We start from the raw sequence: 16,146 nt of genomic DNA, 5'->3' as shown, positions 1-16,146 counted from the left end.
CCAGTATCGATCACCGCCACAGCCAATCAACACGCCTGCTGCACCTTAAAGTGCTTCTGGTCCAGCAGCCTTGCGCGGCGCAACAGGCCTTCAACTTTTGCTGCCATCACAGGAGCCTCGAAGACCGAAACCAGACCAGCATAATACCGACAAGCATAGCCGCCCGCTGGCCAGGCGTCCATTGCTGATCACGATGCGAAACAGAGCCCAGCAACCGCTGGTGGCGGCCCTCAACCTCGTCCTCGCCAACGCAGCTCCCATCCGCACCTCTATCCGCGCCCCCATCTGCCGCCCATGCCTCCGACAGCTAGCGACAACGGCCATTGCCCAGGCCGGGCACAATAAATGGTCCAAGACGAAGCACATAAAGGCCGTCACTGACAGGAAGAAGATGAACGAGCGGGTGGCCTTTGTAAAGAACATCACCATGTACTCTAGATGTCCGTCTCTTCACATCGGCTTCGCCCAGCGTCTCCCCTAACAGCCAAATGCAGTGTACGGAGACGACATAAAGTTCAATACCCAACTCGCCAATGCCGTTACTGCAGCAAGCAAAGGTACCATAAGAGCCATCTACTCCTGCATCATCGCACTGCCCACCCAACTATCGTAGCTTACACCGTCACATAGCAAGCGTACCCAAAGCCTTGATCGATGCCGCCATAGCCCGAGGCCAGGGCCGCTCCCTCACCGGAGGCCAGCTGGAGCCCATAGTTCTGGAAGCCCTGGTGCCGCCCAACGTTGCCATCCTCGTCGAGGCTGAGACCGACAATAAGAACCGCACCCTAGGCGACCTCAAGCTCGTCGTCAAGAACGGCGGCGGGCTCTCCAGCTCGACAGCCTTCTACTTTACGAAACGTGGCCGTGCCGTCTTCAAGCCGGCAGAGGGCGGGCCGAGCCTATCCGATCTGCTCGAGGCGGCCATCGAGCATGACGGCGTGGAGGATGTCGAGGAGCTTCCTGACGGCGGCTTTCTGGTGTGGACGGAGCCGGCCATGCTGACGTCTATTACCAGCGCATTCGGGCGCGACCTCGACCTCGAAATTGTCGAGTCCGATATTGTATTCGACCCCAACGTGGAGACCCAGGTCAAGATTGATTCGTCCGAATTGGCCGAGGAATTAGAAGGTATCTTCTCGGGTCTGAAGGAGTATCCAGAGGTCAAGGGCATCTATGCCAACATCCGGCAAGGGACCATATCGGACGAGGAGTGGAGTAGAATAGAAAGACATTTAGATGTATAGTAGAGAGTACAGACAGATATTGTACAACATTCGTCTCTCATGATGGATCCCCAAGTCCCGAACCAAAAACGCCGCCCATGCGCGCAAAGCCTTCACCCCATCCTCGCACCCCCCCTTTTTTTCAACACGGTATTCCATCGTACAACGTCGGGGTTCCAAATTACACGGCCTCCGCGGAATGCATCTCTTTCGAGTCGAATCAGGACTCGTCCCCACCCCTGGGCGCCTGCGGCTGCGACGCCGCCAGGCGGCGCTCCTCCTCCATCTTGACCGCCTGCCTCATCTTCTGCCTCGCCACGATGCGGTCGTACTCGGCCCGGATCTCTTCGCGGTCACGCGGGATCTTGTTGCACTCCTCTGGCTTGGGCCAGAAGCCCTGGACGGAGAAGCGGTCGTCGAGGTTCGTTCCGAAGTAGTACATGATGCCAATGGGGAACATGACATACATGCCGAACTGGACCGGCGAGGGCCGCTCACGTTAGCACATCCGGCGGAGTGGTGGTGAAATGGAGAGGTCCCTTCGTACCTTGAAAACCTCTAGATTAAGCCCGCCCATTTTTCCAAGTTGAATATTTGTTTCGGGGAGTTGCGCATGCAAATTGGGGACTGCTTGGTGATTGCGAGGCAGATGGAAATGATGGGTTCGGGTGGTCAAAGCTCTGTTCTGCGCTGGCTCATAACCTCGATAGAGTGGTACTCGTACGAGTATTTCAAATGCCGACAACCTCATCTGATGTGAACAGCCGCCATGTCAACGAATCCGTAAGTGGGCAACTCTCGCATCAAATAACAATTTTGTCACTGCAGACTTTTAAAGAGTCCATTTTTATAATGCCCAATATTTGCCAGATGACCTGAATGGGCCCAATGCATGCGAACAGACGACTTGTATACAGCACTATAGGTACCCAATCACTTTCGCCTGTTAACCACACCCAGACCACCAGGTATCCAAAAACGCCGTTGTATGCATCCTGGAAAAGATAATGATACCGCCCACGTCCTTTGCCCATGCAAGAGATGCCTCCCGAATGCCTAAAAACACGTTCACTGACAAAAGGTCGTTTCGTTACCGTCGTCTCTAACTCCCGTTCCTTCGTTCGGCCTGTGCATCCTCCATCATCATTCGTTCCGTCAAACTGCGAGGCGTACCCGAGAATCCGCTTTGGACCAGGCTGGCGCGGAAACTATTAAGGTCTCCCTCGTCCACGCCGCTGCGCCCGTCTAACCCGCCCACAAAGGTGTTGAAATCTCCCAGAGAAGCAGCCTGGGCGTGGACGTTGGGATCCTTCACCACCGGCATGACGACCGGCCGACCCTTGTACGATCCCAAAGATCCAATGTGGAATTTGGCAGCTGTAGGTGTCGATGGCTCCGGAGAAGCTGATGGTCTCGAGATGGCTACAGCGGTTGAGGCAGCAGTTTGGGATACTTGTCCAATCTCGTCATCGGGCTCGGGCAGCTTGGCAGTATCTTCCTCCTTCAAGGGTGGTGGTCTGTACTTCGGTTTCGGGGGCGCCGTCAATCCCCCCGTTTCAAAATAAAACACGTTTTCCTCTTCATCCAAATCGTCCGAGGATGGCTGGTCCTTGTCGTCGCCCTCTCGTTTGGGTGCCACGCCTGGAGCGGCCTTGTCATTCGGACTCGTCTTGTCCGGCGACCGAGGGTTCGAGCTCGGTAGGATTGCCAGCTTGTTCTTGAAAGACTTTGGCTTAGCCAATGCTAGAAATTCATCTTCAGACGATTCTTCGTCATCTTCCTCTTGTAGAGGTTGTCGCGGCTGCGATATATGTTGCGTGGTCGGGAGCGGACGAATGCCCGAAGCTTCTGATGGTGTTGGGATCGGGCCGGATGTTCCAGTTGCTGTACTGGGACCCATGGTGGATATGGTGGAGGAGGAGTCTTTACTGCGAGTGCGAGTAGTATCTTCCTCGGGGCCTGGGTTGACCACGGTCCACACTGTGCCTTCGTCCAGAGGGGCCCGGGATAGTGCCCTGAGCGCCTCCGACGATGATATCTTTCGGGGAGGCAGCGCTTGCTCGGGCGGGTATTCTTCGTTGTCGCCGTTATTGCCAACAATCTCGTCGAAGGTACGGGGTTGGTCAGAGGCCGTGGGTGAAGACGGGCGCGGTGTCGGAAAGTCGGAAGGCTGAGGTGAGGCTGTAGGCAGCACCTCTGCGCCTTTGAACTGAAAGCGCACACGTCGGGGACTTGTGTGGGGGGCTTTGGAGGAGCTGGAGGAGCGACGACGCAGGGCGCTGCGGGGGATTTTGGTGTCGCTCCTGTCGGACAAGACAGAAGAAGATGTTGTTGTGTCATCGGTAGAACGGCGAGCATTGTCTGGTCGACTGGGAGTTGGCGAGGCTGCCTCCGACGTGCGCTGCCTTGCCCCGGTCTCGCCGGACCCCTCCATGTCTCGACCCTGCAGGTGTTGTGGCGAGCCCTGCAGTTGATCGGCTGTGCCTACATGAACGCCGAGTCCACTACCAATGCCGGTGCCAGCGGTGACTGGCTCGGCCAACGAAGGACTGGCAGCGGAAAGCGGCGGCGGCGAGGATGGCAAATTGTGCGAGCTTTCGAGAAGTGGAAGGAAAAACGGGGTGAAGAGACCCTGGAACTCTTTCTCCCGCTCATGGGGACCGCCGCTGCCTGCTGCTGGGTCTACGGCGGCACCGAAGACGGCGCCCGGAGGTGGCGGGGAGGGTTGGTTGGGGTAAGCAGGCGGAGTCGCAGTGGTGGCCTCCGCCTGGAGTGACTCGTCAGCTACCTGTAGGAGGGTGTGGTGATTGTGGTGACTGTGGTGGCCTCCAGCTCCAGCTCCAGCTCGCTGCTTGGTGAGACTGCCAGTGACCCCGGTGACTTGGAGCTCGGGGCCGAGAGCTGGGTAGTCGGACAGGCTGGTGGCCAGAGCCTGCTCAACATTGAGGGCGACGGCAGCGGGCACATCGTGGAGGGCCTGGTGGCAGTACCTCTGGAACTCAGCTGCTAGGTCGCAACGGTAGGCCTGAACCTTGTGCTCGAGGCCCCCCAGCTTCTGATGGAGGTCTTGGAGGAGTCTTTGCTCCATGGCGCAGCCTAACAGCTTGGACGGGACTACTCGTACGAGAGCCTCCCGTGAGCGGCCTGGTGTGTCTCAGCAGCCTGGGTGTCGGCACTGGCATGACGCAAACGTCATGGCCGGGGCGCAACGAAGGGCAGGGCGCGGGGACGACGGACTGGCTGCGGGATCAGTCTCGCGTTGAGGTTTTTGGTGCAATGGTGAGTGCCCTACAAGGCCACAAGCTGCTGGCGGTTTGGGGGGTTGGTTGCTTCCATTTTGAAATCACACGCGCGACAGGACCGCAGCAAGCTAATAAAGCACGGGTCTGCCCTCGAGCGCCGCAGCGGGTAGTCGACTCACTGGCTCACTGGCTCACTGCCCACTAACCCCGGTGGGCTCCATGGAAGCCTCCAGCCAGCCGCCGCCATCCCACTCCCCCAGGCAGCGAGAACCCCCACCACGAGTCCACGACCCTCTCGAGACCCTGGATTTCTGGCAATCTGGATACGCCCGAATGCTGGATGAGGAGAACGCCCATCAGAAGGCCATGCGGCACATGCAACCTGCCACCTTCATGCATATCAGATCCCGCCCATCACCAATACCATGCAAGCACATCCCAAGCACCGTGCCTAATTCGCCCACGACCCGTTGTCGGTGAGCATGAGCATGAAGCACGAGCATCATGTCTGTGTTTCCCGTGCGACAAGAACCTGCCCCGCCCAGTAGTGTCCCTCGCCGGTCAAAAGACACTGCAGTCCATTGGACAATTTGATGGCCGCGCCAATTTTCTGAAAGAAGTAGACGCCGGGGAGTCAAAATGACGTTCCAATTGGCAAAGCAGGAACAGGAGTGCGGCAGGCGTTCCAACTCTGGGACAGATCGATCATCGATCAGTGCCCCGCGCCACGCGACATCACATCCTGCTCGGGGAGGCCTGACCCGATACATCCCTACCTTACTAACCTACTCGTACTCACCAACAAGGAGATCCAAAGCTTTGGGGCTCTGGGTTATCGCAATGTGAAATCAGTAGAAGCCAACGACTCTTCTAGACCACCCCAGGGTTTCAGAGGCTCAGAGTCTTGGCAGAGGAGGGTAAAGTGCAACGCCCACTCCTATGCACCCTTGAAGGGGACCTCATGAATTTATATCTAGAACACTAGTGCTATTTAAAAGATCCAGGAAGTCTTCAATACTCTCGATGCCCCCCCTCTTCAACTCAGGTTGGTGTCACAAGGACCTACGTAGATCAGGCAAGCCATAGAGTCGTGGGGGCCTGAGTGTGTTGCTGGATGCTTGTCCCTGGTGTGGGACAGCAAGTGTACACCGCCTGCCAGACAAAGGCGTTGGAAGCGGATTCTGCCGGCGTTGCGCCCCAGAAATCTCTAGAGCTCCCGTTGCAACGCGTCTCAGCCGGGCAAATAGGACAACCACGAGTGCCACGATACTTGCAATCCCGCCCGTACGCCTTGTTCCCCGGCGCGGATTCCTCTGCCAAGATGTCGACAATTACTAGCAACGCTATGCAATCGGGATACCCCCCCACAATTCCCCTAGCCTTCAACTCCCGCCAACCGGAAAAGGTCTCTCTGTACCCGCTGTCCAACTACACCTTTGGCGTCAAGGAGACGCAGCCCGAGGAGGATCCCTCTGTCATCGCTCGTCTGAAGCGCCTGGAGGAGCACTACGCCGAGCATGGCATGCGACGCACCTGCGAGGGCATCCTTGTCTGCCACGAGCACAACCACCCTCACATCCTCATGCTGCAGATCGCCAATGCCTTCTTCAAGCTACCCGGCGATTACTTGCGGCCGGAAGACGACGAGATTGAGGGCTTCAAGGCTCGTCTGGACGAGAGGCTAGCACCCGTCGGCCGCCTGGGCGAGGGGGAGGAGGCAGGAAACTGGGAGGTTGGCGAGTGCCTCGCCCAGTGGTGGCGGCCCAACTTTGAGACCTTCATGTATCCCTTTGTCCCCGCCCACGTCACGCGGCCAAAGGAGTGCAAGAAGGTATACCTGATCAATCTGCCGAAGACTAGTTAGTACCCACCTCCCTCTTCTCATACGGGCTACTTCGGGAAGGCGCTAACACTCTTCACAGAGGTCCTCAGCGTTCCGAAGAATATGAAGCTTCTCGCCGTGCCCCTCTTCGAGCTCTACGAAAACACTGCGCGCTACGGCCCCCAACTCTCCGCAATCCCCCATCTGCTGAGCCGGTACAACTTCGAGTTTGTGGACGAGAATGGCAAGGTCGTCGCGATGACGCCGGGGTCTGGCCCTCCCGAAGGTTACGTGCCGAAGACCAAGATTTTGGCCGGCGATGACACGGACATGAAGGAAGAGAATGGGACGGTTTCATAGTTTAGGATGGGATTTCTTCGCGGAAAACTTTGGCGATGGTGTTTGGCGTTGTAAGATGGACTCTAGCTTTGTGGAATAATACGATCATGCTGGTATATTCAACGTTGCCTAGGTAGGGTGGGCAGCCGGACCTAGGTCTATGCCTTCTCTCCTTGAATTGTGGCCATAATACGACGCTGGTGCTTGCTAGCTCGGAACTCGAGGTACCAGATTCCCTGCCACGTTCCCGTGGCCTTGAAAGAGCAGGTGTTAGCGCACATCACAGTTCAAGGGTCTGCAGTCACTCACGAGCTTCCCGTCCTTGATGGGGATGGTGAGGCTGGTGCCAATGAGGGCAGATTTGATATGGGCCTTGGGAGGTTTATGCTGTTAGACAACATCTCAGTATGACCTGGCATACAACTTACTGGCATATCGTCTAGACCCTCAGCACTGCCCCAGCATTAGCACAGATCTCATTGGGTAGGGGAGGCTAACTCACTCGTGACGGTAGAGGGCCTCACCCTTCGGTCCCTCCTCGGGAGCAATACGGTCAAGGGCATCGCTCATATCTTCACGGACATCCGAGTCAACTGGGAAATAATGTCAGCGCCCTAGTTGAGAAATGGATCCTGGCAGGATTGCCCACAGTTCTCATTCAAGCTCAGTGCGCAGCTTGTGTGTTGAATAAAGAGGTTGAGAAGTCCAACCTTGTACTCTCTGATCTCAGGGATGGCCTGGACGACCTGGTCGGTGATGAGATAGGAGCCACGGGATTTGGGCTGGAGAGTGAAGCCTTTCTGGAACCAAGTCATTGTGACGGGAGCGCTTGGGTGACTTCCAAAGAACGGGAGCAAACTGAGGGGCGTGGACCAAATAAAATGAAAGATTCCGGGGAACAGGCCGATCAAAAGTACAAGGCTTAACGAAATTGTTGTTAGAGCAGAAGTGTGAACATTGACGTCCGGTCGCGGCATATTGAAGAGGTTGCCACGACTTGATGATGTAGCTAGGTGGGGCTTTTGAGAGCTTCACGGGGGATCCTATCAAGCGAATAAGAAAGCGTATATTACCTACCTAGCAGCCATGACGTTGAAAACCACTCAAAAGCTGCGTGCAAGAACAATGGAGTGTTTTAGGATTCACATAATATATTTCGCTCCGCACTTCGTCGTCTCGCTGGTCTTAATGACATGCCAGGGGATTGTCTCATTCTACGTTGTAATACGTAGGCAGCGGAGGGCTCTGACGACTTGGCTTCTCGGATGTCCTTCAACACCCATAAGATCTGCAGAAACTCTACAATTGGTGCCGCCGTCCACAATCCATAGAGCGATCTCATGGTAAAACAGATGCGTAGTGTTCACATCGCACAAATGAAAGGGGTCTCTGTTAATGCCATCGCGTCCGATAATTCAGCTAATCCACACAGTAGAGAATGGGAGTACAATATACACTTCTGATCCCGACTCTATCGCCTCGCGAGAAGCGTGGCCCCGAATACCGAGAAAACTCCACCAAGCCTTCGTGTCCGAAGGCTAAACATTCCGTCTAGTCGCTAGTTGGTCGCATGCCTCACGCGAGAGGGTAGGAAGTCTCGGGGAGGGACTCGAGGTGCTTTCGGTGGTGCTCGTGGGCCTGAACATGGAGTTAGCACTCACAAAGAGCGAACTTGGAGTCATGGGAGAGACGTACGAATGGCACTCCGCAGTAGCCGCACACGGCAATCTCGGGCTTGTCGGTGTTGATAAAGATCTTGGGGTGGCCGGCAGGACCGCCACCGCCCTCGCATGCCACCATACGTTCATGTGTCCACCGAACGGGCTCCTTGTGAATCATCTCGATCGCCGACTTCGGTTGGGGCTGTTCAATGGGTCAGCACCCGCTCACCACAGGTTCCGGGTTTCAGGGCGTTGTTACCTGGAGGTCGAAGTCGGTTTGCTCGAAACGGGGGCCGATCATGGCCTGTGATCGCGGCTTCTGGCTCCGAGACCAGATGCCCAGACGGTTGGGCGCCTGGCTGATCTCGACCGGCTTGGACTCGTCGACGGGGGCGGGCGACGATTCGGTCTTGGAGTTCGAGGGGACGGAAGCCTCGAAGTAGCGGGAGGAGGTGGTGAAGGCTCGGCTCGAGATGCGCATACCGCGCGCCAAGGAGGCGGTAGCCCTCAATTGAGACGCAGCCATGGTTCTAGGCAGAATGTGTCGAACGTGCTGGCGGATTGGACGTTGAGCCAGACCAAGAGCTGTTCTGGAGGGAGTCGCGAGGACTGCGAGATATCAGGCTGGAAAATCAGTTGATCCGCCACTTCGGCCAGCCCCACTAAAATTTCTAGACGGAACCAGCTTTCGGAGCCATGACGCTCTTCAAACGCGAAGCCCAACGATTCTATCACAAATTCTTTCCGTCAATAGATTTGCTTAGCACAAGCCGGTGAAAGCTAAGATTTTCCAAAGATGGCGCCAGAAACCCCTAAAGGAGTCTCTTCGAGACTTCTTAGCATGAAATTCATGCAAAGGGCAGCAGCTTCAGCATCTTCAACTCCAGGCTCCGACAGCGAGGTGCCATCGTCAAAGAAACGGAAGCTAGGACACGACTCGGGGAACGATGAGTTCCATATTGACCAAGCCGCCGTCCAAGCCGCGATTGACGAACGTGAAGCTAAGCGCCTAGCTGCGCTTGAGAAGCATGCCGGAAACGACACTCACTGGGTCCTCACTACAAATTGGGACAAGAAGCCAACTCGTACGGCAAAACAACCTCTCAATGTCGTTTACGTTGGTTATGGCGACCTCGATCCTTCAGACGACGACTTGGATGGCAGCCCAAAGCCCGGCCGAACGTCGACCAATCGTTACAAGACCAAACCTTCCAAACCTTCGGTATGTCCTCTATGTACCCAGGTAGGTTAGGATTGTGGGTTAACACTAGCTAGACCCCAGGAAAGCAAGGAAAGCCGGATTCAGAGGACAACTCAACGGATGAAGAAGAAGATTCGCAGGATGAAGCCGAAGCCCAGTCCAATACGGAATCTCCAAACCTCCAAAGGTCACGGAGCCGATCCCAGTCGAATTCCAAAGAATCCTTGAAAGCGAAGGAGTTTCGCGACAAAAGGAAGAAGAAGGAAGTCCGCCTTAACAACAAGATAACTTCCATATCTTCGGCTGGAGCGAAACAGTTTTCGTCCCCTGGCTCGCAAAATAATAGCAAGATGGCTTGCTACACATGTCAACAGACTGGGCATAAGGCTTCAGATTGTCCAAAGAAGGGGTCGAAAGGCTCCTCTAAACGAGGATGAACGAGGTTCCCAAGGTAGCCGGCATGAGCGGCCCTACCACGGTTCCGACCTTCCTGGCTGCATGAGTTACAAAAATCAAAGGGTCTATCGCCATCCCCAAGAGGCACCGCGCAGCAACGAACCCGTTATACCATATCTACTGCCCACTCGCAAGTTGGCGGCGATCTTCGGGACCCGAAGAAACCGCGATTCCTTAGCCTCATGTGGGAAATGTAGGCATCCTGAAATATGGTGTCCCATGACGTGATCGGCTGTCCGGTGTCTGTCCCCGGTCTTGCCACGCAATTTTCTGCGGCTGAATCATGAAAAATGCTGCCGATTACGGTCTCACACGCCCGTTTAAGCGGCTGCAGCTCATCTGCGGTCGATATCGGCCTGTCTCGCAGCCGTTGGGAGGCTAACAGCCCCAACATGCATTAGCCGTATAGTACTAGGCGGTCTGCTTCCGCCGGGGAGGTGCCGCACACCGACAAGTCCAGACACACCTTGACTAGGATTTTTAAATAGGATTAGATCGACAGAAAAGAGGCGAGGCCGTGCGATGGGCCTTGGAAAATCCTAGCTTGGACATGCCCGTTTCCTTAGAAAGAACGAATGAACATAATAAACGTGGTCCAGGTGCATTGTTTTCTGTGAGAATTGTACATGATGAGAAAAGCAGAGCGTCTCATCGGATAATACTACTAACTAGTGCTTGCTTGGGTTCCATGTCTGCATCGAAACTTGAGCGACTCGAGTCTCCTCTGTCTAGGTTGGTCGACAGCGCCATCTAGCTCAGGGTCGCGTCATCCTGCCCATCGATGCAGGGTTTTAAATCGTCGGGGCAGATAATACAGAGCTATGGGCAACCCTACTCGTACATTCGGGTACAGCCAGCCCATTGAAACCCCGCCATGTACGGATAGCCGAATACGCAATGCAAGGGAGAAGAGGCTGGGGGAAGACAGGGCAGACCGCCTTCAGATAGATTGACACCTGGAGAGCTTTAGCAGCTTTGGCAAACCCAGCTTGACTATCCGTACCAGTACGAAGGTTGTGGCCAAAAGTCTTATTCTTTGTGGTACCTGGCCCACTATCAATTTTTAACTGGTTTCTAATGTGCAAGGCTGTTAGTGGGTTAGGTACCAAATGCAGTAAGACTTTTGGCCGCAACCTTCGTACCAACCTTAGGTGCTACCTGGATTCCCCGTGCATCCTGCCGTTATGATGTTTCTTTGCTCGAGTGGCAATTGGAAGCGGCTTTGCGCAAACGATGGTCCGCAACCTCCGCGAAGTCCCCGTACCTCCGATAAAGTCAGTAAGTACGAAGTATTTCACCAACAGCCTAGCTGAGCTTCAGAGACCGTTTTGCTTCAGGTGAACCATCCCCGAGGGCACATGGTCATGCCTCGTGCTCTTTGTAGCGGGCAAAACCCTCGTGAGCCGAGGCAAGGGCCCTGCAATTCGCAGCCATTAATATGGTGCATTCATTTGGGTACCTAGGTACCTACCTAGACAGGCACAGTGACCCAGCGCCTTCGATATATAGGTGGTTCCTGAGGCTAGGGCACATCATGAGCTTGGCAAGAGAGTGAGGGCGTCACATTCAAGCTGTACTGCTGGTACCTACCTACCTACCTTAAGAGATGGCGATGGAAGCAAAGTCATGCGCCTACGGCTACTCGGACGGGATGATGCACTGTGCATGAGGCCTCGGGGGAAGGTGAGACGAATGTCTCTCGCTCTCACCGTAAGATAGATCTCTTCCGGTTGCTGATCTTGAGTTTCTTCCACCCCCAATTCCCCACTGTGTGCCGCTGCAGCCTGCAGCCCGCCGGCATTGATTCAGGGCCAAGAATGGTATCCAGTGACGATCCGTACTACTACTCCGTAGAGTCAGTCAGGTGGCGACCCGCCGAAGTTTCTGGATGTAATGATCTACCTACCGACCTAGTTGGTCTGCTCCTGCTATCCGTACATAGTAGTACTAATAGTACTAGTAGTAGTACGAGTAGTACAGGTAACCTAGGCTGCTTCAGTTCCTACCTCGATTTCACACATGCATATTCGCACCTACGTCTGCGAACAATTTGCTCCTTCCTCGATATTAGATCCTCCTCTCGTAGAGCATCCGAGCTTTCCCTTCTGACCAACCACAAACATACATATTTTTACACATTCCTAAACCCCTAGAACCCTACGCTCGTTCCCGCGCAACTCGAGCAGGTTGACAGGACAGGGGGGGGGGTCAATTCGTCTTGACCATCAAGGTCCTCAAAAAGTCAAGACTTGCATCTGGATGCTGAGTGGTTCGCTGAGTCCACCACGACGGCGACTGCTCGTCTCCACTCCAACACACCGCAGGTCAAGCATCAGGCCCCGCCAACAACAGCTGCCACTGTTTGTTCTGTGCCCTGCACACTCATCCTATAGCGCCGAAAAGCCACTTACTCACTCAGCGCTACTCATTCTCGTGGCGCAACTCAGCATCCTCCTTCACTGGGACGCAAGTTGCTGATAGGTAGGAGGACTTCATGGGCTAGCTGAATGTTCCGCGGCGCAAAGAAACTCTGCACAACCCCTATAACCGTTAGTTTTCTGCGCCTTTCACCTCGTCGCCCATATACTCGACGACCAGACCTCACCTTTACTACCCGCGTCACTTGCGGCCGGCCTCACACGAGAAGCCCATCAGTCGCTTACTCAACGGGAACAATGCCCCCCTCAGAGTTTCCGGCATCGGCCCCTGGTCCAACAACGGCTGTCCTGCTGACCGACAGCTTGGAGAAGCCATCGCTTGACGACCGCGACTACCGGGTCATCCGTCTCCCCAATGAACTCGAGGCTCTGCTCGTTCATGATCCAGAGACGGATAAAGCCAGTGCCGCCCTCGACGTCAATGTCGGCAACTTTAGCGACGAGGACGGCATGCCTGGTATGGCACACGCTGTAGAGCATGTAAGTAGCCAGTTTGTCCATTGCGCCCACCTTGGTACCTCGGCTAACCTGTCACTGTCAGCTTCTATTCATGGGAACCAAGAAGTTCCCGGTGGAAAATGAATACAGCTCGTACTTATCCTCCAACTCTGGCAGCTCTAATGCATACACCGCATCCACGTCAACAAACTACTTCTTTGATGTGGCTGCCAAGCCTGCTGATGACCAAGAACCCACCGAGCAAAACCCGTCTCCCCTGAGAGGTGCCCTCGATCGCTTTTCCCAGTTCTTTGTCGAGCCTCTGTTCCTTCCTAGCACGCTAGACAGAGAGCTCAAGGCAGTGGACTCTGAAAACAAGAAGAACTTGCAGAACGATAACTGGAGACTGAACCAGCTAGACAAGTCCCTGTCAAACCCCAAGCATCCCTATTGCCACTTTTCCACGGGTAACTTTGAGGTTCTCAAGACCGAGCCCGAGGCAAGGGGTATCAATGTCCGCGATAAGTTCATCGAGTTCCATGATAAGCACTACTCTGCCAATCGTATGAAGCTTGTTGTCCTCGGCCGCGAGCCTCTTAACGTACTTCAGAAGTGGGTGGAGGAATTCTTTTCCGGCATTGTCAACAAGAACCTACCACAGAACCGGTGGGAGGAGGAGCCCCCGTTCCGCGAGAGCGACCTGGGTACGCAATGTTTTGCCAAACCTGTGATGGATTCGCGAGAACTCAACCTCGTCTTCCCGTTCATCGATGAGGAGTATCTCTATGAATCCCAGCCTAGCAGGTATATCAGCCACCTGATCGGCCACGAGGGCCCCGGCAGTATCATGTCGTACGTCAAAAGCAAGGGCTGGGCCAACAGCCTCTCGGCGGGTGCATACCCCATCTGCCCTGGTACCCCCGGGCTTTTTGATGTCACCGTTCGGCTTACGGAAGAGGTATGTTGTCTTAAACATGGCTTTGAAGACCGATATACTAACATTCCTCTTTATAGGGTCTTAAAAACTATCCTGAAGTTGTTAAGGTCTTCTTCCAGTATGTGTCACTCCTGCGCGAATCTCCTCCCCAGAACTGGATCTTTGAGGAGCAAAAGGGCATGGCAGATGTGGACTTCAAGTTCAAGCAAAAGGCCCCCGCCAGCAGGTTCACTAGCCGGACTAGCTCTATGATGCAAAAGCCTATGCCGCGCGAGTGGCTTCTCAGCGGTAGCAGCCGTCTACGCAAGTTCGATCCTAAGACTATCGAGAAGGCTCTGGCCAAAATCTGTCCCGAGAACATGAGGCTCCAGATCGTCTCACAAAAGTTCCCGGGAAGCTGGGACAAGAAAGAAAAGTGGTATGGGACGGAATATCGATATGAGACGGTACCTGCTGGTCAAATGGCGGAATTCAGGGCAGCCTTGAACACGCTAAGCGATAGGCGGATCACCGAGCTCCATCTACCACATAAGAATAACTTTATTCCGAACGAACTCGAGGTCGAGAAGAAGGAGGTATCGCAACCCGCACTTAGCCCTCGACTGCTCCGAAACGACGCTCTAGCAAGAACATGGTGGAAGAAGGATGACACGTTCTGGGTTCCCCGGGCGAGCGTGGTTGTGAGCTTGAAGAGCCCCCTCATCTATGCATCTGCCGAGAACACGGTCAAAGCAAGGCTCTTCACAGAGCTTGTCCGAGATGCCCTGGAGGAGTACGCGTATGATGCCGAGCTGGCCGGACTGCAGTATACCGTCAGCCTCGGCTCTCGAGGACTCTTGCTGGACATCTCTGGATACAACGATAAGCTCCCCGTCTTGCTTCAGCAAGTGGCCTCGACGATGCGAGACCTAGAGATCAGGGAGGAGCGCTTCGAGGTCATCAAGGAGAGGGCTACTCGTGCCTTCAATAACTGGCAGCTCAACTCGGCCTACCAACAGGTTGGGGACTACCTGAACTGCCTCAGCTCCGAGAATGAGTACCTCGTGGAGGAACTATCCGCTGAGCTCCCCAGCATCACCTGCGATGCAGTCAGGCTGTACCAGAAGCAGGTTCTATCGCAGATGTACATCGAGACATACGCGCACGGTAACCTGCACAAGGAGGATGCTCTCAAGATTACCAACGTCATTGAATCAACATTCAAACCCAGGGCGTTACCGCGGTCCCAGTTACCGATTGTACGGTCTTTGCTCTTGCCGCCAGGTTCCAACTACGTATACAATAAGACACTGAAGGATCCGGCCAACGTCAATCACTGCGTGGAGACTTGGTTATACGTTGGAGACAAAGCAGACCGTGTGCTCCGGGCCAAAACTCTCCTCCTTGACCAGATTGCTCACGAGCCAGCTTTCGACCAGTTAAGAACCAAGGAACAACTCGGATATATTGTCTTCACTAGTCTACGGACTTTTGCTACTACGTGTGGTCTCCGCATCCTGATTCAGAGCGAACGGACACCGGACTATCTTGACTCACGTATCGAGGCATTCCTGGTGCAGCTTGGCGAGATTATTGATAAGATGAGCGATGCTGATTTCGAGGGACATAAGCGGAGCTTGGTTATTAAGCGGCTCGAGAAGCCTAAAAATCTCGACCAGGAGTCTACAAGGCACTGGGTACAGATCGCCGGGGAGTATTATGACTTTGAGCTTGGTAAGTGGCGGGACAAGGAGCTACATATGAAAGTACGCAAGCTAACCCCCAGTAGCGCAACATGATGCTACGCATGTCAAGGCACTCACAAAGGCTGAGATGCAGGAGTTTTACAAGGCTTTTATCAGCCCATCCTCTACCAGCCGGGCCAGAATTTCCATTCACCTACACGCTCGCGGAGCAGGGGCGCTGGACACGAAGATTATCGAGCTCCTGCTGCAAGCCGGGCTAGAAGACGTGCCAGCTGAGCAGAGGCAGTGCCTAGACCTGCTCGAGAAGTACTTGAAGGAAGAGACTAAGCTAGCAGAGTCCAAGATCTCGACCCTGATTGATAAGGCGAAGGAGTGCGGACTGAAGCCGGCTGTGCCGGATGCCGAGTCTGTGAGCATGGTCAAGGGGTCCTCTGCAGTGAACCAGGCGACCGAGATCACCGACATCCGTCGCTTCAAGTCGGGTCTCCTGGCTAGTCTGGGAGCTCGGCCAGTCAAGGACCTTAGCGAATATGAGGACCTAGACTCCAAATTGTAGTTTACCTACGCCAGGATGGGAGAAGATCTGGGGTCACTGGGATATGCGTTGGTACACTGTCTAGAGAGAAATGGGTTGTTTTACAGCTGGATAAAAAATCTAGAGACGGTAGAGCATCCATTTCAGTACACTGAGATGGGTTAGATTT

The 16,146-nt window shown here is 54.7% G+C and overlaps 7 protein-coding genes across 7 annotated transcripts; 3 read left to right on the top strand and 4 right to left on the bottom strand.

Annotated features, from left to right (window-relative positions):
* Window positions 1-193: 193 nt before the first annotated feature.
* Window positions 194-1,244, top strand: ACO1O0_000870 (post-initiation translation factor DPC29; the record flags this gene model as incomplete). The annotated part of the gene is made up of 2 exons (XM_083190366.1): window positions 194-440; window positions 631-1,244. 2 exons carry the CDS (start codon window positions 194-196, stop codon window positions 1,242-1,244), a joined length of 861 nt encoding a protein of 286 aa, XP_083054225.1.
* Window positions 1,245-1,443: 199 nt separating this feature from the next.
* On the bottom strand, window positions 1,444-1,800 carry ACO1O0_000869 (uncharacterized protein; the record flags this gene model as incomplete). The annotated part of the gene is made up of 2 exons (XM_083190365.1): window positions 1,444-1,698; window positions 1,771-1,800. The coding sequence occupies 2 exons, from the start codon at window positions 1,798-1,800 to the stop codon at window positions 1,444-1,446; spliced, it is 285 nt and encodes a 94-aa protein (XP_083054224.1).
* A 525-nt stretch (window positions 1,801-2,325) lies between these two features.
* On the bottom strand, window positions 2,326-4,311 carry ACO1O0_000868 (uncharacterized protein; the record flags this gene model as incomplete). Its single annotated transcript, XM_083190364.1, has 1 exon — window positions 2,326-4,311. One exon carries the CDS (start codon window positions 4,309-4,311, stop codon window positions 2,326-2,328), a length of 1,986 nt encoding a protein of 661 aa, XP_083054223.1.
* A 1,475-nt stretch (window positions 4,312-5,786) lies between these two features.
* On the top strand, window positions 5,787-6,647 carry ACO1O0_000867 (nucleotide hydrolase-domain-containing protein; the record flags this gene model as incomplete). The annotated part of the gene is made up of 2 exons (XM_083190363.1): window positions 5,787-6,324; window positions 6,388-6,647. 2 exons carry the CDS (start codon window positions 5,787-5,789, stop codon window positions 6,645-6,647), a joined length of 798 nt encoding a protein of 265 aa, XP_083054222.1.
* A 137-nt stretch (window positions 6,648-6,784) lies between these two features.
* ACO1O0_000866 (YjbQ family protein) lies at window positions 6,785-7,441 on the bottom strand (the record flags this gene model as incomplete). The annotated part of the gene is made up of 5 exons (XM_083190362.1): window positions 6,785-6,880; window positions 6,936-6,998; window positions 7,055-7,079; window positions 7,129-7,219; window positions 7,276-7,441. 5 exons carry the CDS (start codon window positions 7,439-7,441, stop codon window positions 6,785-6,787), a joined length of 441 nt encoding a protein of 146 aa, XP_083054221.1.
* Window positions 7,442-8,201: 760 nt separating this feature from the next.
* On the bottom strand, window positions 8,202-8,813 carry ACO1O0_000865 (zinc-finger domain-containing protein; the record flags this gene model as incomplete). The annotated part of the gene is made up of 3 exons (XM_083190361.1): window positions 8,202-8,264; window positions 8,322-8,489; window positions 8,547-8,813. 3 exons carry the CDS (start codon window positions 8,811-8,813, stop codon window positions 8,202-8,204), a joined length of 498 nt encoding a protein of 165 aa, XP_083054220.1.
* A 3,806-nt stretch (window positions 8,814-12,619) lies between these two features.
* STE23 (Metalloenzyme, LuxS/M16 peptidase-like protein) lies at window positions 12,620-15,998 on the top strand (the record flags this gene model as incomplete). Its single annotated transcript, XM_083190360.1, has 4 exons — window positions 12,620-12,862; window positions 12,924-13,778; window positions 13,835-15,470; window positions 15,526-15,998. The coding sequence occupies 4 exons, from the start codon at window positions 12,620-12,622 to the stop codon at window positions 15,996-15,998; spliced, it is 3,207 nt and encodes a 1,068-aa protein (XP_083054219.1).
* Window positions 15,999-16,146: the final 148 nt, after the last annotated feature.

The sequence above is a fragment of the Amphichorda felina genome, assembly GCF_050947745.1.
Source record: "Amphichorda felina strain 45539 chromosome Unknown scaffold_1, whole genome shotgun sequence".
NCBI lineage: Eukaryota > Fungi > Ascomycota > Sordariomycetes > Hypocreales > Bionectriaceae > Amphichorda > Amphichorda felina.
Note: the sequence above shows the minus strand (reverse complement) of the source record. Positions and strands in the feature narration are given on the sequence as shown.